Source organism: Ursus arctos, unplaced genomic scaffold (genome assembly GCF_023065955.2).
Source record: "Ursus arctos isolate Adak ecotype North America unplaced genomic scaffold, UrsArc2.0 scaffold_7, whole genome shotgun sequence".
In the NCBI taxonomy this organism is placed as follows: domain Eukaryota; kingdom Metazoa; phylum Chordata; class Mammalia; order Carnivora; family Ursidae; genus Ursus; species Ursus arctos.
The window spans coordinates 39620985-39648526 of NW_026623089.1; the positions used below are offsets into that span (position 1 = coordinate 39620985).

Genomic DNA, 27542 nt, shown 5'->3' on the forward strand with positions numbered 1-27542 from the left:
ACAGTTGAGCTGTGAGCTCCGAAACCGCCTCCTGGGCCCCCCTGGCCGGAGACATCAGGCAAAGCGGGTCCCATTGGACGTGCGCTGGAGGGGGCCTTGGCCCGGAGGGGTCGCCCCTCTCTCCCCAAGAGCCCTCTCCGGGGGGAGGGGGGCGCTTGGCAGGACAGGAGGGCGGCGCCGTGGATTTCCGCCTCTCTTTGCCTGTAGCGGGCGCGCCGGACTGGCCCTCCCCGCGCAGTGGGCGGATCCGCTCCGGAGGAGCCGGGAGCCATCAGACCCGCCCGCGTCGCGGGGCCGGGGCTGCACCGCCCTCCTCGCGGACCCGCCCGTCTGCCCGCCCGCCCGCCCGCGGGGAGCAGAGCCCCACGCGCCCGCGGCTCCGGGATGGGTAGCGCCGCGCGCGCCCGGGGGCGGAGGGACAGCCAGGCCGCCCCGCCCTGGCCCAGTGATTGATCAGCAGCCCTACGGAGCCTTTTACTGGCTCGCGTGGATGGGAATTAATTCTGGGATGGATAAATAATGCATTGAGGTTTGTGTAGTCCAAGGCAAGCCGGCGGTCGGAAGCAAGGAGAGGGAGACCAGGGAGCCTCGCCCCGTAAAGCCAGCAGCATGGGGGCCCGAGCGGGGCTAGAGGGGCAGTTGGGCCAGAGGAAGAGAAAAGGGAAGTGGATGACAGCATGATCGGCACAAGGACTCTGGCCTGGCGGCTTCTGGAATATGCTGAGCCCAAAGATCAGGCAAGCCAGGAGGGGTAAGTCCAACTTCCTGGGGCGGATCTGGGCCCAGTGTGCGTCTCTTGACTAACACGTGCAGACACTTACCCGGCTGCCACCCTAGGGGTCAGATGAGGCAGGCAATCCAGAGGCATCCTCCTGACCGACATGGGTGCCTAGTGAGGCTCCTGGGTCCGTGGGGGTCAGACCTGAGACACGAAAGGGCAAGGGCCATTTTAGTGCTCTAGTCCTCGTGCAACCCTCACCCCATATTCTGTGTTTTGCCGTGTTCCTGAGTTGCTCAAAGTGACCAGGTGACAACTTTGGGAAAACTTTGTTCCTTTGCTACAAAGGAAGTGCTCAACGCTCATGATTTGCCCCAGCAGCCAAGACAAAAGTGGCCCTCACCAGAGAGGGCCATGTGCTGGCTTCTGGAGACAGCCAGGTCCAAGTGAGAGTCCTCATTGCTGTGGCCTGGGAGGGTGCTCTCTAGAGCCTTCGGGAACTGCGAGGGCTGGGCTGCAGGAAGCGATTCCTCAGGCAGGCCAGAGGCAGGCAGGCGCTCCCCCGGGGAGAAGTCCTCGGAAGTTGCACAGCCTGGAGGTGAGGGTGCGGAGGGCACAGAGAGCCAAGTCAGAGATGGGAGCTTGGAGAAACTTGCAGGATGATCTAGTGAGACTGGGCTAGTGCCCCAGCCAGACTGTGTCCCTGCAGAGTGGCCTGGAGACTCAGGACAAGTCCCTGGACGAGGGACAGCATCTCGCTAGGGACAGCAACTTCTTGGCCACTGTCATTTTAGATAAGAATGTCTGTCTTGTAAGAAAACAGAATGTGCCTTTTCATGTGGCCAGTCTTTACAGAGGGCTGAGCTTCCCTTTTGAGCAATGAGTATGAGGACAGGTAGCTTGGAGGTGGATGGAACATCTGCCTGGGGAGCTTGGAAACAGTGCATCTCGCCTGGTGTGTGTGTGTGACAGGGACCCTCCAGCCTCCTGTGAACTCACAGGCAACACACCCATCTCATTAGCTACTAACAGATGACTGCAGGGTGGGCTGGCCCTCCAAAGCGTGGTCACGGCAGTCGGGACCCCTCTGTGGGGTGCTCCAAATGGATGATAACCTGTGGACCCCGGTGGGCAAAAGAGGGCTGTGCATGGCTCTGCTGAGGGGTAGGAGTGCAACTAGTGACCACCTAAAGGGGTGGGCCAGGCCATGCATGCCCTTTGAGAAAACTAAATGTCCCTGCCCTGTCTAATGCACTAGCTACTGGCCAGATGTGGCTGTGGAGCCCTGGACATGTGGCTCGTCCAAATTGAGACACATACACGCTAGATTTTGTTGACTTGGTGGAAAAAAAGAATGTAAAATATCTTACTAATAATTATATTGAGTACAGGCTGAAATGACAATATTTTGGATATGTTAAGTTAAATAAAATATATTACTAAATTTAATTTCACCTGTTTTTTTTTTTTTTACTTTCTTTTAAAGCAGCTACTAGAACATTGATAATTACAATTACATATGTGGCTTACATTATATGCCTGTTGCATAGTTCTCGTCTAGAAAGAGACCAAGGCTTCAGCAAAGGGGCTCTCAGGAAGCCAGCCTTTGAAATCCCAAACTTCTTATAAGCAGTTGTCCTAGGTCAGTGGTTCTCAGCCAGGAGTGATTTTGCCCTGCTCACCAGTGGACCTTTGGCCTTGTCTGGAGACATTTTTGGTAGTTCCAAATGAAGGGCTACTGGCTTCTGGTGGGGAGAGACCAGGAGCACTACTAACTACCCTACAACGCAGAAGACAGGCCCCACAGCACAGAATTATCTGGCCCCACATGTCTGTAGTGCTCAGGTTGGGGACCACTCTACTTGATGCTGTTATCTGGTAAGATATGTTAAAAGATGACGTTTATGGGGCCGTGCGTCAGCTAACCACTTACCCACAAAAATGTATGATCATAAACTATGATAAGAAGCATTCTAGGAGCTTATACTACAAACATAGCGTCCGGAGGAAGTAAGAGGTCCTTGAGCTGTGAGCTGGGACATGACAGGGAGCTAACTAGGCGAAGAATGGTGGACGACAAGGCCATGTCGCAGGCGGGGAACGGCCTGTGTGCAGGTGCCGTGGGAGGGGCGGGGCACAGGGGAGTAGGAGCCTGGGGTGGGGGCAGGGAGGGGCAGCAGCCACAGCATGAGGCTAGAGACCAGGTCAGGAATTGGCTCATGCAGGGTCACGCTTGCAGCTTGGTAAGGAATAATTCACCCTGGGGACATTTCTGGAGAAATACAGACCAAATTCTGTGCACGTGTGTGGGGGTGGGCATGGGGGTGGGTGTGCACACATGTGTGTGTGCCTTTAAGTAACGGTTATGGTAGAAGTGGTGGAAAGAAGAGCTCACACCAAAATTCACCCCCCATTGAACCTTGTAGGGGCAGGGCAGGATGCGTGTTACCAACACAGCAAGTCAGAGGATGCTAATCACAGCCCTTGGTATCCAGACACTGCCTTGTCCAGACTGCTCCAGACTATCCATATTCCAGATGTATGTCCAGGCTACACCACTATGTGGATATGCTGGGTTGCATGAAAAAGACTGGGGTTGCTTTCTGAGATAGGTCACAAAATCAGCCTCAGCCAGCTCAGAAGCCTCTGGGATCTGGCCAAAAGGCTGCTCTGCAGATCGGGGCTTCCCAGGGACCCTTCCTCCGAGTCATGTTGGCTGTTAACTTCCCGGCAGGCTCTCATCCAGGCCAGCCCTGAGTGAGCATGCTAAGGCTGCCAGCACCCTGAAAGCTGTCCTCAGGTCTCCTTCCGAAGGAGGGGGAGATGTCCAGATCCAGAACCTCCCAAGGAAAACCCTGTTGTCACTTACCTGCATATAGACCTAAGTTTGTTCATTGTCACGCCCTGACCGTTCTCAATTTCCAAGAAGTTAGAGGCAAAAGAGACAGGTGTCAACTTAAACAGACATACACACATGGACACAGACACACACAGACACACACACACACACACACACACACACACACACACACACACACAAGAAGACGATAATTCAGAAAATAGGCACCCAAACTAGCTAGAAGTGGCTCAGAATAGGCCGGTGAAATCAAATATTGTGCTTGGTTTAAGTGCATCACACAATTCAGACTGATTTCGGGACGGTGGTCCAGATTGGCTCAAAACAGCATTCACTGGCCATTAATACGATAAGTGATTTTAGCTGGCCATTGCTTGCTGAGACCAGTTCAGACTCAGCCTAGCTAATCGTGGTCTGTCGAAGCCAGTCCGGGCTATTTGGAGCCAGATGTGGTTCCTTGCTTCCCACCTGGTTCCTGAGGTCCCTTCCAGAGACCCTTTCCTATCGCTTTGCCTCAGAAAGCTTTTCCTCCACTGATTCCCATTTCCATATTCCCAGAGTGGGACTAGAAGAGACAGTTGACCCCTACTCTTGCCAACTTTCCCAAAAGAAAAATAAGATAAATTCACTAGAGCTCCTTGAATGTATTACATATACAAAGGAGCAAGTTGCAAGTCTGTGTGCTTTGTGGCAGTGTGAAAGTTGTGATTTATTTTTCAAGATAGAAAATACAAACATAAGGCAGGTGCCTTCTCTCCTGGGAATAGGAGAGGAGGAGAAGTGGAGGCTCATGTCATACCCTGAGGCCCGCTACCACATTCTGTGCATCCACCCTATGCCCTCCACGCTCCCTCCTCTGCTGGCAGAGCCCCTGGGTGCACCTGGTTAGAACCAGACCTGGTTCCCTATCTCTCCAGTGATAGCAGAACTGAGTCCCAAAATTCTTGACCTTGATGCAGCCCCAGCTGGCCGAGATTGTTCCCCTTTCTGAAATTCCACTATACTAGGACTTAGGTCTTCAGAGACTGGTATGTTCTGTCGGTCTTGATTGAGGCTTATTGCTTTGGCCTTGCCCTAGTCCACAGGATGAGGGATGGGGGACAGCCCTGTCACTTTATCTTCCAAAGAGCTCTTGACTCTGCCTGTGTCAGTTATCCTCATGCCATCACCCACCCCCAGCCATCACCGTCTCTCACCTGGACTTTGGCCATAAGACTGTCTCACTCCCACCCACCCTCATCCATTCTCCACTCTGAAGCCAGAGCTGTCTTCATATGTAAATGCAGCCATACATTCACCTCTAGTGGCTTCCCCAACGTGGAATCCTTCAGTGGCTTCCCCATTGCTCTTTGGGTTAAAAGGCAAAGCCTTACCATGGTCCACAAGACGCCCCCTTACCTAGCCAGTGAGCACCCCTCCAGCCTCCTCTCACTCTTTAGGCTCCAGCCACACTGGCCTTCTTCCTGTTCTCCAACTGTTCCATGGGCCTCCTACCCCAGGGCCTTAGCTCACCATTTTCCCTACCTGGAATGTCTCTCCCTTCTCTCTGTCTCTCTGTCTCTCTCTTTCCCTGTCCCCCTCCCCCTACACATACATTCCTTGACTCCTCCTCACCCTCCGGCTCTCAGTTCAAGTGTCACCAGCCAGGGACATCCACACGCACCAATCTAAGCTAGGTCCTCTGGTGTAAGCTCTCCTTTCTTTTTTTTTTTTTTTTTTTAAAGATTTTATTTATTTATTCGACAGAGAGAGACAGCCAGCGAGAGAGGGAACACAAGCAGGGGGAGTGGGAGAGGAAGAAGCAGGCTCATAGCAGAAGAGCCTGATGTGGGACTCGATCCCGTAACGCCAGGATCACGCCCTGAGCTGAAGGCAGACGCTTAACCGCTGTGCCACCCAGGCGCCCCTCCTTTCTTTACAGCATTTACCTTGGATTATAGTTGTGCACTCCCAAATGGAATTATCCGATGGATATCTGTCACTCCACTGGACTGAGTTCCATGGAGGCAGAAACCATTTCCGGCTTTGAATATCATTATACTTCAATGCCAGGCACCTAAAGGAATTCAATACATACATTTTGAATGAATGAATGAATGAATGAATGAATGAACGGTAGGGAAAACATTAGCCTGGGAGGCTGAGGCACTGTCTCTGCTCTGACTGGTCCAGGTCCTCAGGAAAGTCAGCACCCCCCTTGACTGACTTATATATTGCAAATATTTTCCCAATTTGTTGCTTGCCTTTTACTTTTATTTTAGGGTTTTTTTCCCCCAGATGTACATCAGTTTTTAATTTTCATGTTGCTGTTCTATCCATATTTTCTTTCAGGGTTTCTGCCTTTGTTTAGAATATTTCAAAATAAATTGATGTCGTTATTAAGGAGGTTCCTTCCTTTAGAGGAAATCATGAAACGAATGAGCCGCGCTACAGCAGCTCTAGCTACCTCTCTTAGCCCGAGTGTCAGTGTCTTGGAAGCCTGGATGTATGGGCGGAGCCTGGTCAGTACTTGGGGATGGAGAGAGAGCAAGCGCCAGGAGATGAAGTACTTAGAGTGGCCTCATTGTTCTTGATTTTCCCCACAGGAAAGTAAGCCATCATTTATCACGTGTCCTCCACGCTCAAGGAGTCTGTGTTACTTCATGAATCCTCGTAACTACACTGTGATGAGGCATCAGTGCTCCCATGTTACAGATGTGGAAAGAGAATCATGGGGGCCCTGCCAACAAGTGGCAGCATTCCTATTCATGTCTGTCCCATGCTGAGGCTTCTGAGCTCTCTCCCTGACCCAATGCAGGGATCCACACCAGCCAAAGACCACTGACGGTAGCCCTGCATGTCCCCAGGGGGGCTGTAGATCCTTTGAGTTATAAGATGCAGTGGTTTATTTTTATTTTTATTTAATTTTTAATTCTTTTAATTTTTTAAATTAACATACTGTATTATATTAGTTTCAGGTGTGCAAGTAGTGATTCAACAATCCTATCTATCACTCAGTGCCCTTCCATAAGTGTTCTCTTAGTCCCCATTACCTATTTCGCTCATCTTTCTTCTCACCTCCCCTCTGGCAACTACCAGTTTGTTCTCTCTAGTTAAGAGTCTGGGTTTTTTTGTTTGTCTCTTTTTTCTTTGTTCATTTGTTTTGTTTCTTAAGTTCCACATATGAGTGAAATCATGGTATTCGTTTTTCTCTGACTGACTTATTTCACTTAGCATTATACCCTCTAGATCCATCCATGTTGTTGCAAATGGCAAGACTTCATTCTTTTTTATGGCTGAGTAACATTCCGTTGTATATATGTCACATCTTCTTTTCCATTCATCTGTTGATGGACACTTGGGTTGCTTGTGTATCTTGGCCATTGTGAATAAGGCTGCAATAAGCATAGGGGTGCGCATATCTTTTCAAATTAGTATTTTTACTTTCTTTGGATAAATACCCAGTAGTAGAATTACTGGATCATACGGTAACACTATTTTTAAAATTTTGAGGAAACTCTGTACTGTTTTCCCCAGTGGCTGCACCAGTTTGCGTTCCCACCAACAGTGCACGAGGGTTCCTTTCTCTCCACATCCTCACCAACACTTGTTTCTTGTGTTTTTGATTTTATCCATTCTGACAGGTGTGAGGTGATAGCACATTGTGGTTTTGATTTGCATTTCCCTGACGATCAGCGATGTTGAGCATCTTTTCATGTGTCTGTTGGCCATCTGGATGTCTTCTCTGAAAACATATTCATGCCTTCTGCCCATTTTTAATTAGATTATATGCTTTTTTGGTGTGGTGGTGTTTTTGGTGTTGTGGTGATATTTTTAAGAAGATGCCCACTGCATTTGAACACATGGAGATTAAATTTAGACAACCGTTGGAATATTTAAGGTTGAATGATTAATTTGTAGTAGAAAACTAAGCAAATGGAAAAAAACAAGACCGTTATGAACTCCAGGGAAAGCAAAAGTGATGCACGAAAGGAAAAATTATTATAGTATACTGCATAGCTCCGTTGGGACTAGCAGTTACATAGTGCAAATTAAGAATGCAAATGTGTCGTGTTGAGCAAACCAAAATTATAATACAACTATGTTGGGAGGATGGAGTGGATGCTTATGTGTGGTGGGGCGAGGGGAGGGAGAGAAATAAAATCCTCACTTTCCATAGTGAGAAGTCAACAAATAATACTTAAAAAAGAAAAATCGAGAAGTGATTTGGCATAAAAACAAACACATAGGTCAATGGAACAGGATAGAGAGCCCAGAAATAAACCCAAGCATATATGCCAGTTGATTTATGACAGAGGAGCCAAGAATATATGATGGGGAAAGGATAGTCTCTTCAATAAATGGTGTTGGGAAAAACTGGACAGTCACATGCAAAAGAATAAAACTGGACCATTATCTTATACCATATAGAAAAGTCAACTTGAAATGGATTAAAGACTAAGTAAGACCTGAAACCATAAAACTCCTAGAAGAAAACATAGGTGGCAAGCTCCTTGACGTTGGTTTTGGTGATGATTTTTTTTGAATTTGACACCAAAAGCAAAGGCAACAATAAATAAATAAATAAATAAATAAATAAATAAATAAATACGGGACCACATCAAACATAACAGCTTCTGCACAGCAAAAGAAACCATCAACAAAATGAAAATGGGAGAAACTATTTGCAAATCATATATCTGATAAGGGCTCAATATCCAAAATATATAAAGAACTCACACAACTTAATAGCAAAGCATAAAATAAAATAAAATCCAAACAATTCTGTTTAAAAATGGGCAGGGGAACTGAAATATAGACATTTTTAAGACATGCAGTCGCCAACAATTACACGAAAAGGTGTTCAGCATAACTAATGTCAGGAAAGTGCAGATCAAAACCACAAGAGATACCCCCTCATACCTGTTAGAAAGGCTATCGTAAAATAAACAAGCAAAAAACCCAAGAGATGACAAGGATGTGTTGTCTCCAGTGAGGCTGTGGGGAAGAGGGAACCCTGGCATCCTGTTGTTGGGAATGTAAATTGGTACAGCCACTATGGGACACAGTATGGAGCTTCCTCCAAAAATTAAATCTAGAACTACCGTGGGGTCCGGCAACCCCACTTCTGGGCCTACAGCCAAAGGAAATGAAAACAGGATCTCAGGGATCTCTGCCCTCCTATGTTCATTGCAGCCTTATTCACAACAGCCAAGACATGGAAACAACCCGAGTGTCCATCAGAGAATTATTGGACAAAGAGGTTGTGGTGTACGGATAGATACAATGGACTGCTATTCAGCCATGAGAAAGAAATCCTGCCGTTTGTGACCACGTGGACTGATCTTGAGAGCCTTATGCTAAGTGAAGCCAGACAGAGAAGGACAGATACTGCTGCATGGTATCACTTATATGTAGAACAAAAAAGGCAAACTCATAGAAACAGAGAGTAGAAAAGTGGTTGCCAGAGATGGGAGGGGGTGGAGGGGTGAGTAGGGAGAGTTTAGTAAAAGGGCACGAACTTTCAGCTCTAAGACGGACAAGGTCTGAGGATCTGATGTAAAACACAGTGACATAGTCGGTGACACTGTATCGTGTAAGTGAGATTTGCTAGCAGAGTAGAACTGACGTGTACTTCCCCACACAAAAAAGATAAATATGTGATGTGATGGGTGTGTTCATTAACTAAATGGGGGGGGGGGGTCAAGGGGGGGGGAGTGACAGTAAATGATTACTGTTAGAAATGTAGAGATAAATATCAAAAGGACCAAACTAAAAAGGATCAATGTGTCTGCCTCTGGGGGTTGAGGACTGGAGAGTCACAGAAGAACAGGAGACAGCCAGGTTTCACACCAAGGCTTGTAGGACTACTTGAGACGTGGTTGAGGGGTGATAGCCCAGAGATCAGATAACCTCATACCAGTTCAAACTGGAGGACCGCTCTTAAGGGACGACCCTGGAGTTCACAGACCTCCTCTGATTGCTTGGTTCTGAACAGTGTGGCCTTCCAGGATATGCCTGTGGTGACTCCATGCTGCCCCTTGCCCAGGCTTGTCCGCTGATGGCTCCCTAAGGCAGAACACCTCCATGGCCCTGAGAGTGGGACGGCCAAGGGACAGTAGCCTACTTAAGGGACATATCTGGCTTTGCCTGAGACTCAGAGAAAGGATCAAGGGCTGGGAGAGGGGTCAGGGAGGTGGTCTAGGAGAACAGTTTCTGGAGAGTGGAACCAGGGTCTGGCCCAGAGGCCAGGTAGGGACTAGAGGCCTCATAGACAGCAGCTTTTGGAGCAGAAGGAAGGCCACGAGAGACTGACCCAGTGGTCTCCTTATTCCAGGCCAGGCCCTGGCACCACTGCTCAGGCCTGTCACCTTTCCCGAGGGTTCAAGTGCCCAAGCCTAGACGTTCTCTACACTAACGGGGTCTTCTCCCCCTGCACAGAAGACTGAGCTCTCTCCTATCTCTCCTCCCAGAAGTTTGCTCAGAAATGAAATGAAGGGGGCATCTGGGTGGCTCAGTCAGTTAAGCATCTGCCTTCAGCTCAGGTCATGATCCCCGAGTCCTGGATCAAACCCCTTGTTGGGCTCCCTGCTCAGTGGGGAGCCTGCTTCTCCCTCTCCTTCTGCCCCTCCCTGCCACTCGTGCTTGCTCTCTCTCGCTCTCAAATAAATATAAAATCTTTTTAAAGAAACAAATGAAACGAAATTGCAGAGGCACTCAGATGAACCAAATGTCTAGGACAAGCCCCAAGGACCTGGTCAGAGGAAATAAAATTTCCAGCTTGAGGATCTTTGGACAACAGTGGCCTCAAAGTGCATTGCAGCCTGATTTTTTTAATACTGTTTATTCTAGGATTTTCATGATTCATTTCTAATATTTTCCTCATTTTTAAAATTGAAGCATAATTTACATACAGTAACATATGCAGATCTTAAGTGTATATCTCTGACCACCACCCAGGTCAAGACACAGAGCCTTTCCTTTAACCCCAGACAGTTCCTTCCTCTTTTTCCCCATGCCTCCTCACTCTCCTCACAGCCAGCCAGCCAGACACTCTTCTGATTTCTATCACCATGGATAGAAATCGTGGTATAGTGGTTCTGCCTATTCTTAAATTTCATATAAACGGAATCGTAGGATATGACTCTCTCATTACTAACACATCAAAGGCCACAGAGAGCCTTTGCACTTTCTCCTCTAGGGAAGGAAGGAAGGAAAGTCAGAAAATATCTCCTGAGCATTCAGCATCAGCCGTATGAGTCAAGGGAGAAAATGGAAGCAAGATAATTTAAAATGCTCAAAATCACACCACTAATAAAATCAAAAGCAGCTTAGCCACGGAACTCTGAAGCTCAAGAAGCTTCCTTCCCCAAATATAGGCCTGTCCAGAGGTGGGCGCCGGATGGTGTCACCGAGCAACTCGGGCCCCAGCGAAGCCAGGCTATCTGATCCCTTGGAAGCACCTGTTTCCATGGTATCCACTGCACTGTCGCCAGGTGCAGGGACAAAAACAGAAGACGGGGTCGTGCCACCCACTCTGTCCTGGTGTGTCTCAGATTTGTTCCGCTGAAAGGCCCCCTGGCTGAGCAGCAGGCTAGTAAAAAAAAGGAAGGACTCCAGGTTAGATGGGAAGAGGAGAGTGGGTATCCTGAGATGTGCCCTCACCAGTGGGTGCGGCAGGGCTGGCAAGGGTGCCAAGGTGTGTGGTGGGTGCAGGCGGGCCCGGCCCCCTCCACGCCTGCTGGTGCTGAGGAATCCCAGCCTTGGCTGCTTTTTTATTTCAACTTGCCGTATTTCCGACATAATTAGCCAGCTGGAATACCGCACACTCGGCTCCCTTCTTCTCCCTGCTTGCATTAGGCGTCACACATAGATTTAACCTTGTGCTCTGACCAAATATTTAATAATAGCAATAACCATCGCTCATGTCTATTGACCTTATGTAACCATGTTTTAGAACAAGCACAACTCATGAAGCAACTTTCTTTGTGCCCACCACCATACTGGGGGGCCAGGCCTGCCTCTGGCCCTGCCTGGGTAAGGCCCTGTGACAACTCTGGCCGCTCTTGGGTGATGACTTGCCCTAGAGTCACTTTCGTTTGCAAAATGCATGGCCACTTCAATATTTCAGCATCCATCCCAGGGCTGCAGAGCTGATTTTCGCTCACCTCTTTGAAAGTGTGCTTCTTGGTCTGGCCCTCGTTTAAATTGTCACATCTCTTGAGTCTCCGTGCCTTGTTGGAGTTTCTATTTCTATGTCCTGTGACAACTACCATGTGTGAAATCTCCTTTCATCTTCAGAAGACCCCTAGTTAGAGACCACCATTGCCCCATTTTTCAGATGAGGAAACTGAGTCCCAGAGAGCTAAAAGACCTTGCAGCCAGGAAGGGTACCCACCCGGATTCAAAACCCAAAGGCTCTCGAATGCTATTGTGCGCTTGCTTATTTATGCAGTAGGGATCTGTCTGGGCAGCAGGAAAGGAAAGCTTTCTCAGGCAGAGAAAGCCTCATATGTTAAGACCAGGGGTGCATGTGCTGGCCAAGCTGTGAGCCCCTGGGTATGGCGGCAGTGCAGAAAGGCAGGGGGAAAATGGTGATGTAGCCCGGGAAAGACCCGTATCGCATCCAGGTAGGGCTTTAAACAAGGGAGTGACGTGGCTGGATGGAGCGTTAGACACTGGTACTCGCTGCAGTGCGGCCAGTGTGTCTGCAGGGAGTGGCTGCAGGCAGGGAGAGAGCCAGCGTCCAATAAATGCTCTGGGAGCAATGGCGTTTCCCACCTGCCAGTTGCGTACAGAGTGAGGGGATAGCGGGGCTGTGGTGCAGAGCACATCTACTCAGAGCTCTCAGCTGCTCCCAGCTCAGTTCCCCTGCTTCTGGACACTACTCCAGCCCCCACAGTGTGTTCTAGAGAGATGCACTGTGAACCCAAGCCTGCTTTCTCCTGCCTCTCCTCCCAGATCCCAGCTGATGGGAAAGCTGAGGTCTTCACCTGTAGAAGACGCCCAAAGTTCGTAACACCAGCACTCTGGACACAGGACACTACCAGATGCTGGCCCAGAGGAGCTCCAGGGTGGACTTCTGACCCCAGAGAATAGAGAGCTGTTCCTGACCTTACTGACTGAAGGTGGGAATAAATGATTTGTTTGCAAGACAGGCCCGAACTGGGTTAGGTAGGCCTGGGCCAGAAGACTGCCTTGGACTCCCCTCCCAAGACAGCCAGGGACATGCCCTTACTCTGCTGAAATCATCAACAGCCTCAATGATTACTTAACCAAGGGTAGAGAATGTATTGATCTAAGCTAATGGCTTGTAGGCAGACAGAAATGAAATTTATAATCGATACCGAAAAACATTGACTCCACTGATCCCAGGCTTCTGGTGAATGGCCTGCTGATCTTAACAGAACTAGAGGTAGCGAGGTTGGGGCCAGCTGCTCTGGGACAAGGTGCAGAGACAGGAGAGGCTTCCAAAGGGCTCAGTCATTGGTAATTAAAACCACTACTAACCACCAATCACTCAGCGCCTCTTCCTTTCCAGAGTACTTTCAAAATACCCTTCATTTCGTCCTCACCAAAGTCTAAGAGGTGGATAGGATTTGTATTTTGCTCCCATTTTATATGGAAATATGGGATTCGAAGAGGCCAACAGGCCTCAGGCCTCCAAATTCTGTGCCCCTTCTGTGACCTCACACAACCTCTCCAGACCAACCGCCAAACTAGGAAAAGTAGGAAGACAATGGTTCGGTTCTGAGCTTTGTCTCCTTGCTTGCCACTTCTCCTGTTACGGGACTGGAATCAATGATCTCGTGTCCTTTAACTTTATAATTGGATGAAAACAGGCCCAGGGTAGGAGAAATCCTGTTGGCAGATTTCTTCCAAACCAAGAAGATCATCTACAGACACACGAGGTCTCTTGGATTTGATCTTTCCCATCTTCTTGGAACTTGAGGATTCCCATCTCATGTTCATTCATTCACTCAGCAAGCATGTGTCGAGAGGCTCTGTGCTGCAGTGTGGGGATCCAGGCACGGGGAGGGCACCTTCCCTGGTCATAAGAAGCTCACAGATCAATACAGCACAGAGATGTGTGCCAATCATGGCGGCAGCATAATGGATGGAAGGTGACTCCTCTGCTTTGAGAAGCTCCTAGAGGAGTCTTCACATGGTAGGAAACAGCTACACTGATGCCTCAAGAGTGAGTCAGGACTCCTCAGGCCGGCAAGCCCAGAAATGCAGAAATGTGGCATCAAATGACCCGTGTGGGGACCAGTCATTGGCTTGGAAAGAGTGAGGTATGTGGTGTGAGTAGGAGGTGACGCTGGAGATGAGCGCTGGCTCAGAGAGGCCTTCTCCTCGTCTCCACTTCATACCCATGTCAGGGATGGCTAAGGCACAGCCTCTCCAAAGGAGACCCAGCAAGGGCAAGATCACTACAATGGTGGTTGGAGGTCCAGCTTGTAGACAGAAATGGATGGAGGTCCATCAGGCTTGTCTTTCTCAGAGGAAGAGTTTCTTCATTAGTCTTGAGCAGGAAGGGTTAGGGAATTGTCTGTTCGAGGGTGGAGATGTGGGTCCTGTGAGAGTCAGTGTTAAGAGCCAGGGAGCCAGAATTCCCAGGTCTGAGCACACGCTCTCTCATCCTGCATGGCTTCCTGTGCCCCCTGCTGGCCACACCCTTTCTTCCCCCACCACCATAGTGTAGAGGATGAAAAACGTTTCCTCTACCCTCTTAAGTTCTGAATCTGGGACCTGCTAACTAAACTGACAGAAGGCAGGGCAGTTAAACACCAGGGGCAGTACATTGTGGATGGTGATTAGGAAGTGTATGGTAGATAAGGTTGTTTAGTAAGGTTTGTTATTCAGACTGTACTCAGAGTCTCATTCTCCTCTTCCTTGTACAGGAGTAGGAGAGGCACCTATACCCTTCTTTTAGGCAGAAAGAGGGAAGAAAGAAAGCTTCTTCAGTGTTTGCTATTTCTCAATTGCCTGCGACTCAAAATAATCAATGTGCCATATGGCCATATTGCCATCAGCAAGTGGCATATTTCGGGGGGTATAACCTGATCCCCTCCAATGTTCACTCCATTCTTTCATCCAGCTTCAGCCTCCCCATTGGCCTCCCAGCCTGACTTCCTCCTGCTGCCTTCATGTTCCCATTTCCCTTACATGTGCCATGATGACCATCAGACCTTGCGTTTGGGTGTCTCTGCTCCCCGTTTACCTGGGCTAGGGCAGGCGCATGCCTTCCATCTCCATGCCCCCAGTGGCCTGCACAGGGTGGATGCCCAGGAGGCCCGCATGAATGGATCGATGAATGCCAGACCCAGCAGACTCTGAGGGGGCCTGCTACAGGGAAGTGCAGATCAAGCCTTTCGGGTGTCTCTCTGCCTTCAGCTCCCTCTTGCCAAAGACCACCACCGGCGGAGTTGCGAGGCAGTCCCAGGAAGAGCCAACAAAAATAACTTTTAAGAATGTGATCTTTTTTTTTTAAAGATTTTATTTATTTATTCGACAGAGATAGAGACAGCCAGCGAGAGAAGGGAACACAAGCAGGAGGAGTGGGAGAGGAAGAAGCAGGCTCATAGCAGAGGAGCCTGATGTGGGGCTCGATCCCATAACGCCGGGATCACGCCCTGAGCCGAAGGCAGACGCTCAACCGCTGTGCCACCCAGGCGCCCCAAGAATGTGATCTTTTATATTGATTTTTTAAAATCATTAATCATTATGAAAAAATTCCAACTTCCTAGACAAGCTCAGCACTATGGTAGAATTAGTACTTCTCTCTTGTGGGGGGTAGGTTGTGCCCCTTGCTGTCTTTCGTCCTCCAGGCCCTAAAGTGAGATTCATTAGGAAGGCCTGGCTGCTTGTCTAGGCCCTTTAGATGAGGGACCTAACAGAGAATAGATGACTAAATGGAGTCCAGAAAGAATGCTAGGTAACAAGTAGGGAAAAAAAAAAAGTAGGGACACTCAGGAGCCCTAGTGTAATAAATCACCGAGGCTCGAGCCGTCTGTATTCCCAGGACAGCATGGGCACCTGACGAGGCCCCCTCGCCCTCGGCTGCAGATTGCATTAATGTTATGAAACTGTCTTGTCCGGCCCTCCAGATTGCCCCTTCCATTACCTCACCTCTCTGCTCAATCAATCTTTCAGCCTCAATACTTACCCTTTAAATCAATTCCACTCTGAGAGCCATCTTGCTAGTTTTCCAGCCTGGCTTTAAAATCCCATTGACTTGTATAAATCAATTATGTTTTAGCTCCTGGGCGGCCACTCCTCCATGCTCCTGGGGTTGCACTTACAGAGCTGCAGATGGAAAATCATCCCCTGGCCGGCTGCAGGGCGCCCAACCCCAGTGAGCGCTGCTTGGGCCAGATGCTCCAGCAGCCGCCCGAGGCCCATGCTGCTGCCACAGGCCTATCCAGAAGGCCTGGAAGGCAGTCGGGTATGGTAGGTGGGTTGTCCTAAGTAGACCCTGAGATGAGGATTGTCATGAAGTCATTTATCAAAGAGGTGCCCCCAGGAGACACCAGTGAGAGGGTGGGGGAGCAGGACAGGGAAGAGAGCCAAGCTTGGTAGAAGCCCAATCCAGGGAGGTGTCAGCCTGAGCCTTCTGGAACTTTGAAGTGTGAATTACACCTCTTTACCCCTCTGAGTGGTTTCCAACTAGAAACCAAGCTGCAGGAGTTTTCAGGCTCCCACACCCAGGAGTCTCGGGCCAAGGGCTGGTGGCTGGGAGCGTGTAAATTCCCAGGCACTTCCGGTTCTCCTAGAGTCTGAGCAAAATGGTCTCCATGAGCCCCAGGGCAGTCTTCCAAAACAGGCTTGCAGCCCTGAAACCCACCCCAGGGTGAGCTGCTGGAAGTAAAGCAGTAGCATACCAGTGGGGGTGGGGGTGGGCACATAAAAACAGGGAAAGAGATCCAAGGGAATTTGGGCAAAGCTTCAACATGATCCACAATCTAAGATGTCTTCGATGTGTTCTCAGTCATTTGTAAACTTCAGCACCAGCAGGAGGCCCCAGTAGTTGCACCACAGGGTAGTGAGTGACCCACACACGCTCACTGAGCCCCTCCGTATGTGGAGGGGTAGCAGATAGTCTGGAGTGGACCCAGGCTCCACCAGAGGGGCTCACAGAGAGGGGCCCCCTGACCTGATCCCCTGGAAGGGCCACAGATGGGTCTGGGTCCGCTTCCAGGAAGCATTGTCAGTTGGGCCTGGAAGCTCTTCTCGTCTGTGTTGAGGTCCACAGCTTAGCGTGATGCTTGCCACGGATAAATACTCGTAGACGTTTATCAAACTAGTGATATTTTACTTGTTATTTTAGATCTCCTAGGGGGATCCCATTCCATTCCAAAAGAGCTCTTTCATTTTGCAGTTTTTATTTTCATTTCCTTTCAGTAATCTAACGCATGCGTTCCTTCCGCATGTGAAACGCACGCCCCCACAGCTCCGTCTTCCCTCCACAGTCACCGTTAGAGCTGTGACGTGTTTTCTGTGCAAATACACGCACCCACCACAAATACAATGTGATGTCTTTTGTTTGGGGGTCGTGGTTTTTCTTCCCTCTATAAAAAGGGAAATTTTACATTTTGTGTGTTGTGCTGTAACTTGCTTTCTTCCATCAACAGAATTTAAGTAAATGTTAAAGTAAAGCAGGAAAGGGGAGCTGGGAGGCTTGGGAGTGCCTTTTTAAGGGGTAATTGGACTTTCCTCAGTGAGAAAGTGGCATTGAGTTCAGAATGAAGGGGCTGAGAGAAGCCCTGCAAGGATGGAGCGGTGGGGGGCGGCTCAGGTGCGGGGCCGGGTGGCTGGTGCATGGCTGGCCGGTCTGAGGGACAGCAGAGGCCAGTGCAGCTAGAACTGGGAAAGCAAGGGAAAGCTGGAGAGGTCGCATGGCCAGGGCCAGAGGACCCCTGTAGGCTGTACTGCTGGCTCTGACTTTCACTCTGAGCAAGACGGGGAGTCCCACAGGGCTTTCATAGGGAGGGACATGCTCTAACTCCCATCTTTAAAAACGCTCTCTGGCTGCCCGTGAGAGGCTGCAGAGGGGAGAGCAGGGTGACAGCCTGCAGAAGAGCTTCCAGCAGGAATTCAGATGAGAGATGATGGCAGGCTGACTGATGGCAGAGACCATGGGAGAAGTAGGGTCAGGGCCGGAAAGCCTGGGAGTTCCACTTCTGGCATGTGACATTGGCAGTGTCCTGTAGACAGCATGACGGACAGGTGGGTCTCTGCACAGGCGCCTTGCGCACACGGATGGTGTTTAAACCCATGAGACAGGAGCAGATCCCTGAGATAGTGAGTGTGGATAGGAATGGAGCCCAAAGGCAAGCCCTGGGCTTTAGACTAAGAGGCGGGAAGATGAGACAGAGTGGTGGCCAGTGAAGGAGGAGAGGGGCAGGGAGCGTGGTCTTGGAGCCCTAGGGTGGAAATGGTCCTGGAGAAAGGAGTTACCAACTGGATCCAGTATCGCCAGGAGTCAAGGAATGGGAAGACTGACTTGACCCTTGAATTGAGCCACGTGAAGGTCACTGCAGTCTTGAGAAGAGCAGTCTGAGTGGGGCAGAGTAGGGGAAACCTGACTGGGTGGGGTCCAAGAAGAACAGGGAGCAGTTGGGATGATGAGGACCTTCTGGAGCTGGGTGGTGGTGATGGTTGCACAGCAGTGTGTACAGACTGAATGCCCCTGAACTCTACACTTCAGAATGGCTGAAGTGGTAAATTCTGTGTTGTATATAATTTACTAAAAAGAAAAGGGACCAGGAGAGGAATTAGAGAAAAGGGACTGAAGACACCTCTTCTGAGGTGCTTGATAAAAAGGGGGAGCTAAACATGTTAGCTCACATACATTCTCCTCGTTCCGCTTAACTTCTGCAAAGCGTCTTACAACGTGAACACAGCGCAGTCTATTCAGCCATTTTCTGGTTGTTGGCCATTTGGGTTTTCCCCATTTTTAGGGATCATACAGAGAGCTCCAAGGGCATCCCTGTGGGTGACTGCCTGTGCACTCATGGTTCTTTCTTGGAGGACACGGGCGAGAGGCAGAATTGCTGGGTGGTAGACTGTGCGTGTTTTTAACTTTAATAAATGCAGCCCAGTTGCCGTCTGCGTCGTGGCTTACAATTACTCACAACCCATCCAACACATCACATTACCAGACTTCAAACATTTACCGCCTAAAGGGACACCGTGCTGTATTATCTTCTGGCTCTACTTTGCACTTCATTGATTATTCCTGGAATTCAGCATCTCTGCACATCTCGACTGGCCATTTGTATTTCCTCTTCTGTACATTACCTGTTCACATCTTTCATTTGTCCAGCTCTGAGAAGTGAAAGCTCCCCACTTCCTTGGCAGGCCCGGGCGTGCATCAGGGCCTGGTGGGCCGGCCCCGCCTCTCATTTTGTCCTAGTGACACCTTGATGCTGAGCCCGCTTTGCCCTTCTCTAATAACGGATGAACCTTGGGGCACTTGGCTTCCATTTTCTCCACTTGGAGTTCTGACGTCTCCCCGAGAATAAAGACTATGAAGACGTAGGGGACCCTGCTCCCTCCTGGGGAGCTCTGTGTGCCTGAGTGTGTGTATGTTTGCCAGTGTGTGTGTATGCGTAAGAGTGTGTATGTGTGTGAGTGTGGAAGTGTGTGTGTATGTGTGCATGCATGAGTGTGTGTTTGCAAGTGTGTATGGGGGCTCCCGGGAAACACCAAAAACTCAGGGTACTGCGCTGTGTCTGGAGGAGTTCCGTAGACTTGGAAGGCATGAATGAATGAGTGAATGAACGAGTGAATGGTTGTGATTTGAGCAGAGGAGCCCTGACCGGGGGGCGGGGGGGGCAGAGGGCCCCCTCCTCCTCCCCTGTCATGAGCTTGCCCTGGGCCCGGTCCTGGGCCCTCTTGAGAAACTCAATCAGTTCTAGAGCCTCAGAATGCTGCTTGAGTTGAAAGCTTTGCCTAAGTATTTAAAGAACTGAATGAGTTGACTCAAGGAAATGCTGAGGACAGGAACAGCGGTTATTAATAAATCATAACAATGATTATTTTCCTTTCAAGACACTCCATCGGCCTTATAAGAAGTAGTATCCCTGTGATTGATCAGCTGGGGGAAAAGCCTGGGCTGGTCTGGCAGCCTAAGTAGCATCTGCCAGCAGAGCCTCTCCGCTGAATGAGGCAGCGGGAGCTGGTTCTTCCTCTCTTCTGAGGGAGCCTGGGGCAGGGCAGGCAGAGACCAGTGCAGGGCAGAGCCAGGCCCTCCAGCCCCCTGCCTGCCTCCTCCATACCTGCAGCCATCGGGAGGGTGGTGCCCAGGGCCTGGGGATCAGGGCAGAAAACAGTGCCATGTCATCTTGCCACACCGAGGGAACAGCAGATGACTCACACTGCCAGTCGTTTATTTCTTGCTGGGCACCTGCTGTCCGCCAGGTTCAGCATCCAGCGTTCTGTGCTCTGAGAGCTCAGCGTTCCTGGGCAGACATGCCAGGACAGAGAGCGTCTCTGCAGACGTGGCCAGTGTGCGGCCCAGGGCTCCCCAGCATTCTTCAGTGTTGGGTGCACTGATGAGTCTCTGAATTTTTATTGAGCTCCTACTATGTGCTGGCCCTGCTCACAATGCTATGGGGGTGTGGAAGGAAGGGCAGGTGTATTCTGGGTCCCACCAGTGCTGTGATCTTGTCACATGAGACCATTTCAGGCCCTATTGTAGCAGAAGACAATAGAACCAGAGATAAAGCACTAGAACATTCCATAAAGCCAGATTCCTCACTAAAGACCCCAGAGGGTATTTAGAAGGGGAGAAGGTCCTACACAGCCCTTACAGATTCCCCAAGAAGAGGAAGAGGAGAATATTCAAATAGACAGAGGAGGCCTGAACCGACCCACCGCCTCCAGAGAGTCTTCACCCACAGGGGCCCAGCTTCGGTCAAGGCTCATGTTAGAAATCTCAAGTAATTAAAAAACAAAACCCTAGGCACTGCTGACTTACTTCATTTTACCACTGATTCTCAACCCATTAAAGGAATTTTAGAGATGAAGAAACTGAGACCCAGAGAAGAAAACTCAGTAACCAGGGGACACATCTGTCCCCTCTCCCACCTCAGTCTTCTGTCAGACTCCACCAGAATACTGGGGTTGTGGTAACTCTAGTGCCCAAGCCCCTAGGGCCCCACACAGCCCTGGGCCCTGGAACGGGATCAGTCAGTGTCTGCTGAATCCAGCCCCCCTCCCGCCCCGGCACAGCTTGAGATGGAAGGAGAGCTGGAGGGGCAGGTACCGCCCTGGGAGCAGAGGGGTCCTTCCCGATGCTGGTGGGTTCTGTTGGGCACAAGCCCAGCTGTGCCAGCAGCTCGGCCCCAGCGCTTCTTCCTGCAGAACAGCTGAGGCTCAGAGCAGAGGCGGAACGTGCCACAGACCCTGGGACTTGGGCTCTGGGCCCCTGGGAATGGAAGGGCAGCTTTTCTAGGGCTGCAGGGACACTTCTAGAGAATTAACCAAGGCTCGTTCAAGAGGGGGAGAGGGTCCAGGTGACCAGGAGACCTACGAGGACCCCAGCTGCCCCCCCTCACCCCCAGCCAGCTCTTTCCACCAGGGGCAATCTGTTATGTGGACAAAGGGAGCAGGCAGAAGCTTTCTACAGGGAGTAGGAGCCGATGCAAAGATGTCCCCCTGATAAGTAACCCAATAACAGGGTAAGCTGAAACAGTAACTGTCATTTTATACTACTAAGTTATGGAGTAGGAATATTCAAATTATGATATGATATTCAAATTATGATATTCAATTATGATATTCAAAATATTCAAGTTATGAAGCAAGTGGTACAACCAGGCTTTGTGTGTTATAATACAGCCACATGCTATTTTTAAAAGGAAGGGTGTAATGACACCTAACCAGCCAAAATCCGTAAAAAAAGTCCATGCCTTCCATCCCGTGAGTCTGCCCTGGGAACCCATCTCCAGAAAACAGTTCTGCGTGGACACATCTCCTGCACCATTTCCATTGGCAGGATCCTCACTGCCGTGGTAACCAGTTACGGGGCACCACGTTCATGCCAAGCCCCCTGCCAGACGTGGCCATCTCTCCTCCTCCGGCTCGCTGTCCAGGGTCAGGTGTCACCATCCCCCACGCACCCAGCTTGCCCATCAGCAGGCTGAGGCGCAGACAATTCACAGAGCTGGCCACAATCCTGTATTTCTTCAGCTGGACCCCATTGTCTCTTTAATTAAATCACTAACATTGGAAGGACTCCAAATACCCAGTGATATGGGAATCTTTAGGTAACTCACAGGGATAGAACAGCCACAGAAATAAAGGAGGGAAGTAGACTTTAATCTAGTACACGTCAGTACGTGTGGGGACTGGAACCGCAGATGGGCGGGGAGCAAAGGTAGGGGGCAGCCGGTGAGTTCAAGAGCAGCGCTTGGCACAGGGCTTCAGGGCTGGGCCGCTTTCCTGGAAAGAGGAGCCAATGGCGCCCCCTGACGCCTCTCATTTGCCTTCCCTTTCGTCTCTGGGAAAGACGCTCTGCCCTCAGGGATTGACAGTCCCCCTTCTGTGCATTGGGGTGAGCCTGGAAACAGCCTGCTTGCTCTCTGGGCCAAGCACAGCCAAGACAAGGCTGGAGCGTTCAGCACTGGCCTCACCGCAGCCAAGGGATGGCCATGGGAAATCCAGGTGGAGAAGTCACGGACTGACGTAGTCTGAGCTGTCACAGCTGCTAGGTGGCAGAGAGAATGGTGTCTCCCCTTAAGCCCCCTGCTGTCAGTGAGCTGACATCTTCTAGAGCAGGGCCCACAGGACAGCCTCCTTATTTTTCTGTCCTGTAAAAGTGGTCGATTCAGGATCGTATTCCAAGCCATATGTCACTTGAGACAAAGCTGAGGACCACCAAACGGTACGATCTCCTCGGAGAGCCGCCGAGTGTCATGTCACATTTAATGCCGTGATAAGACACAGACATACCTACGAAGTAGGGTGGGCCTCAGTACAGGACAAGCATGACTTACATCCATTCCCCGAGCAGCACGTGCTGAGGGCCACACATGCGGAACTAGGTAAGACATCATGTCCTCCCCTCCACGCACCTCGGTCTGCTGGGGCAGAAAGGCAGCCCCAGATGATTGCCAGCCATGGGTCACCTGTCCTGGTAGGGGAGGGGATGACTATCTGGAGGAGATCCAGAAGGAAGGTTCTGTGGAAGAAGTACCTGAGCTGGGTCTCGAAGGATGCGTAGGAGCTCACCAAAGATTCAAAGCCAGGAGTCGAGTGAGCAGGGGATGGAAGAAAGGTCCAGGTCCGTGGGGCAGCATGGGCAGGGGGTAGGCCCGGCTTCGGGACCTGTGGTCACTAGGGTGATGGGAGGAGCTTACACATATGCACACACAGAGTCACAGGTACAACGCCAGAACGGTGGGTCACAGGGAACATGCGTTCCAGTCAGAAGTTAGGATCTGTGGTCTAAGAATTACAAGTGGGGTTACATTTAGAAGAACTGTCCTTCGTAAGCCCAGGATGGCCCCTCCTGGCAACCACTGCCGCGGTACACCTATTACTGGCCAGAGAGGGGAGAGGAGCTTCTCCTAAGACAGAGGGGAGAGGGGGACGTGGCAGGATAGAGGCGGGTCAGTAGGCGACCTACTATGAAGGGCAGTACCAGTCCCAGCGGGGTGCCAGTCAGTGGTATCAAGTTAGGAGCAGAGGAAGTCTGCCGGGCAGAAGGGCTCGTGGCCTCAGAGATGCTGAGGTCAGAGAGACGGCGCCGCTGCCGGGCCAGGAAACCACTAACAAGTTAACAACCAACAGCCGAATCAGAGGCCCCGCTGTCTAGGCCCACTCTGCCAAGATGATTCCAGGGGAACAACAAGGTAGCTTGGGGGGTTCTGGGCAGTGATGTTCAAGTCTGATGCCTCCAGAGAAGGGGTGTCATGCAGAAACCAGGGAGGGGGTCCGATGGGGCCAGCTCCTCGGGGCCTGAGTGGCAGAAACCCTGGTAGAATGTGAGCTCCGGGAGGACCCAGATTTTCATCTGTTCCTTATTTCTCTGCTTCATCCCTAGCACCTAGAACAGTGCTGACATATACAGGTACTCAATAAACAGCTGCTGAATGAATACACGGTTGAACCATCGAACAAATGGAAAGATGATGGATGGATGGATGCATGGATGGATGGGTGGGTGGATGGTGGATGGTGGATGGATGGGTGGATGGATGCATGGATGCATGGATGGATGGATGGATGGGTGGATGGATGGATGGATGCATGGATGGATGTGTGGGTGGATGGTGGATGGATGGGTGGATGGGTGGATGGATGCATGGATGGATGGATGGGTAGATGGTGGATGGTGGATGGATGGGTGGATGGATGCATGGATGCATGGATGGATGGGTGGATGGTGGATGGATGGGTGGATGGATGCATGGATGGATGGATGGGTGGGTGGATGGTGGATGGTGGATGGATGGGTGGATGGATGCATGGATGCATGGATGGATGGATGGATGGGTGGATGGTGGATGGATGGGTGGATGGATGGATGGATGGGTGGATGGATGCATGGATGCATGGATGGATGGATGGGTGGATGGTGGATGGTGGATGGATGGGTGGATGGATGCATGGATGGATGGGTGGGTGGATGGTGGATGGATGGGTGGATGGATGCATGGATGCATGGATGGATGGGTGGGTGGATGGTGGATGGATGGGTGGATGGATGCATGGATGCATGGATGGATGGGTGGGTGGATGGTGGATGGTGGATGGATGGGTGGATGGATGCATGGATGCATGGATGGATGGGTGGGTGGATGGTGGATGGTGGATAGATGGGTGGATGGATGCATGGATGCATGCATGGATGGATGGGTGGATGGTGGATGGTGGATGGATGGGTGGATGTGTTCGTGGACAGCTGCATGCACTAGTGGGTGGGTGGATGGATGTGTGCATGCATGCACGGATGCATGGATGGGTGAACAAAGCTGGGGAAACGAAGAACCTAGGGGCCTAAAGACATTGCAGAAACGAATTAGGCAGGCAGGCTATCCCCCCAGCCCAGGTGGGTAACCCTGGGCTGCTGCTGCTGCTGCTGAGGTGTTCCAGCCCTTGTCCCTTTGAACCGAGGGGGAGTATGCCAAGCAGGATCATGTCCTGCTGGCCTAGGTTCCCATGCCCTGGTCACAGGGTAGCGGGGATGCCAGAAGGGCGCAAGGACTGGCAACAGGCATGCACCCTTCTCACTCACTGTGTGTGTTTTTGGCTTCCAGCCCGCTCCAAAAGCCTGGTGATGGGGGAACAGAGCCGCAGCCCGGGGCGGCTGCCCTGCCCCCGCAGGCTGGGCCCCGTGCTGAAGGAGGGCTGGCTGAAGAAGCAGAGGAGCATCATGAAGAACTGGCAGCAGCGCTGGTTCGTGCTGCGTGGGGATCAGCTCTTCTACTACAAGGACAAGGATGAGACCAAACCCCAGGTGAGAAGCACGCATCTTGTGTCCCGGGGCGTCATGGCAGGGTCCAAGGGAGGGTTAACTATGCCCAGGAGAGGGGAGAAGGCAGAGAGATCCTCTTGTCTGCACCTCAGCTCCTCAAGCCCCCAAGCCATTGAATTCACTCATGGTGGCATTCACCAGGATTTCCGAAGTGATTTTTATTCTCAGCCCCTCCCGTTCCGGGCACCCGAGCTTGTTTTAACGAACCAAATCCACAGCTCGAGTCATGAGCATGGCTCCGTGTAATGTTGGTAGAGAGCATCTCTGCACAACTTAGGAAAACAGGACTTCCCTGGGTTCTTTTCAGCCTCTTGGTAACATTCCTGTTACTGCCACTGTCCAGGGACATGGGTACCCAAGACAAATCTAACCTCAAACTGAAATCTGGCTCACTGTGGAGCCCCCGTGTCCAATGCCTTTGCCTCTCAGTGGCTGCTTCCATGTTCCGCCAGTTCTGGAAGATCCACTTGGTCTGGGGTCAGGTGGGTGGGAGCCTGTGCACATCACAGCGGCTCTCACAGTGTGGAGCTGGGGCCTGGGGGCAGAGAGTGTGCACAGTGAGGGGCAAGGTGGGAGGAGGGACCTGACATCTTGTGGGCCTCACAGTAGGAAGATAAATGACCTTCCCACCCCTCTTCTAATTTTTCTGAGTATATCAAGGGGAAGCATCATTCGGGTGCTAGGATGGGTTTAGCTGTCTCCAGCATTTGGGATCCTCCCTTAAAAAATGGAGATGGGGTGGGAAGGAGCAGGCCTCACTTCCAAGCCTTCAGTGGCAATAATGCACAATGTTCTTTGCCGTATTATTCTAACGGTTATCTTTGCTTGTGGAAGGTGATACTGGTCTCCATCCATGACAGTGATATCACGTTTTCCCTTTTAAAATATATCTAAGTTAAAACCAAAAAACATCGGGATGCCTGGGTAGTTCAGTCAGGTAAGCGTCTGGCTCTTGATTTCAGCTCAGGTCATGATCTCAGGGCCATGGGATCGAGCCCTGTGTCAGCGAGGAGTCTGCTTCAGGATTCTCTTGCTCCCTCTGCCCCTCCACATGCTTGCTCTCTCTCTCTCAAATAAATAAATAAATCTTTAAAAAAATCAAAAAGCATTGCATAGCAATGTGGAGGTACTTAGTGCCCCTGAGCTATGCACCTAACAATGGTTAAAACGGGAAGTTATATGTTATGTAGATTTTACCACGGTAAGAAATAAATAAATAACAAGTGTGAGACTGTTTAAGGAAAGCTTTTCTATGAATGCCAGTACAGAGGAGAAGTGGGTGGGACAGAAATCATGAAGCTGGATCTGAACTAAAGCTTAGGAAACCCTGATGTTGTCCAGCCTCCCCAGTTTCATAAGGAAGGGAAACAACTCCCAGAGAGGTCAGTGGGAGAAACAGAAACTTTGGAGTCAGGCAGATCTGCATTTGGTCTGAATTAGGTCTGGCACACTAGCTTTGTGACTTGGGACAAGTCACTTGCTCTCGTTTTACTTTTGATTTTATCACTGCTAAATGGAGACCTTATTACCTACATCACAGAAATGTGCTAAGGGTCAGATTATAGCACATATACATATCTGATTGCCAGTCCTAGCACATGGGTGGATACCCTCATGCTTCCTCAGCGCTTTTGCTTCCAGGTCCCTTTGCCTCGCTCCGCTCCTCCCTGGCCCTACCGCTGAGCCCACTCCCCAGATTGGGCACCACACGTCTGGCTTACCCACCACCATTTTCCTTCTGGCCTTTACTTCTTGTGTTGAAGACCATCCTTGGCCCTTCAATGATCTCTTAGCTTTCCTGGCTGACCTGTTAGTCATATGTCACTCTAATGACTGGGAAAATTGCCAGGGTCCCCACCTTCTTGGGATCCTGTTTGTGGCCCCTACTCTCATCCCCTCCTGGCCCAGCCCATAGCACTATCTCCTGGGAGAATTGTGTGTTGAGGCCGGGCAAGCCCAGCTCCATGAGGAATCTCTGTCTCCTGGATTTCATAAACTGGACACTCCCCTCCCTCCCCCGCCATCTTTTCTAGACTTCAGTGGCTTCTGATGGAGATAGCTAACAAATTGGTGGCATCTACATCCCCAGTCAACAGCCTGGGCACGGGAGGAGCCTGGGGCCCAATGCAAACTAACCCAGGGCATTCACTGCCAGGGAGCCATGGGATCTCTAAAAGGAGCCAGTGTCTCCCAACAGGGCCCTGGTTTGGCCTCTCTGGGCCTGGCTGACACTCCCAAATCCTCTTGGGACATGATTCCTTTCCCATAATCCCCCTCCCCACAAAGCCCAATGGCAGCCCTGTTGCACAGGTTCCCAATCTCAAGGAGACTGTTGGTGAAATTGGGCCCATTTAGCTTCTACAGTATGATCTCAAACCTGCATGCCTGCTGGCAAAATAGCCCACACATTTCCACTTAATTGCATGAACTGCATGTAATGGACTAATTCTCAATATCTGGTTCCTGGAAAAATGTGCCCTGCTCACTGTTTCCAGTGACAG

General features: G+C 50.6%; 1 protein-coding gene across 4 annotated transcripts in view; it reads left to right on the plus strand.

The window, feature by feature from the left end:
* The first annotated feature begins 343 nt into the window (after nt 1-343).
* Nucleotides 344-27542, plus strand: part of ARHGAP22 (Rho GTPase activating protein 22) — a 136542-nt gene continuing 109343 nt past the window's right edge. For all 4 annotated transcript variants that reach the window (XM_026481525.4, XM_026481527.4, XM_026481526.4 and 1 more), the window contains exons 1-2: nt 344-751; nt 24824-25023. In XM_026481525.4, coding sequence (XP_026337310.1) covers nt 718-751; nt 24824-25023 — 234 coding nt within the window. In that variant the 5' untranslated portion in view covers nt 344-717. The remainder of the gene's footprint in view (nt 752-24823; nt 25024-27542) is intronic.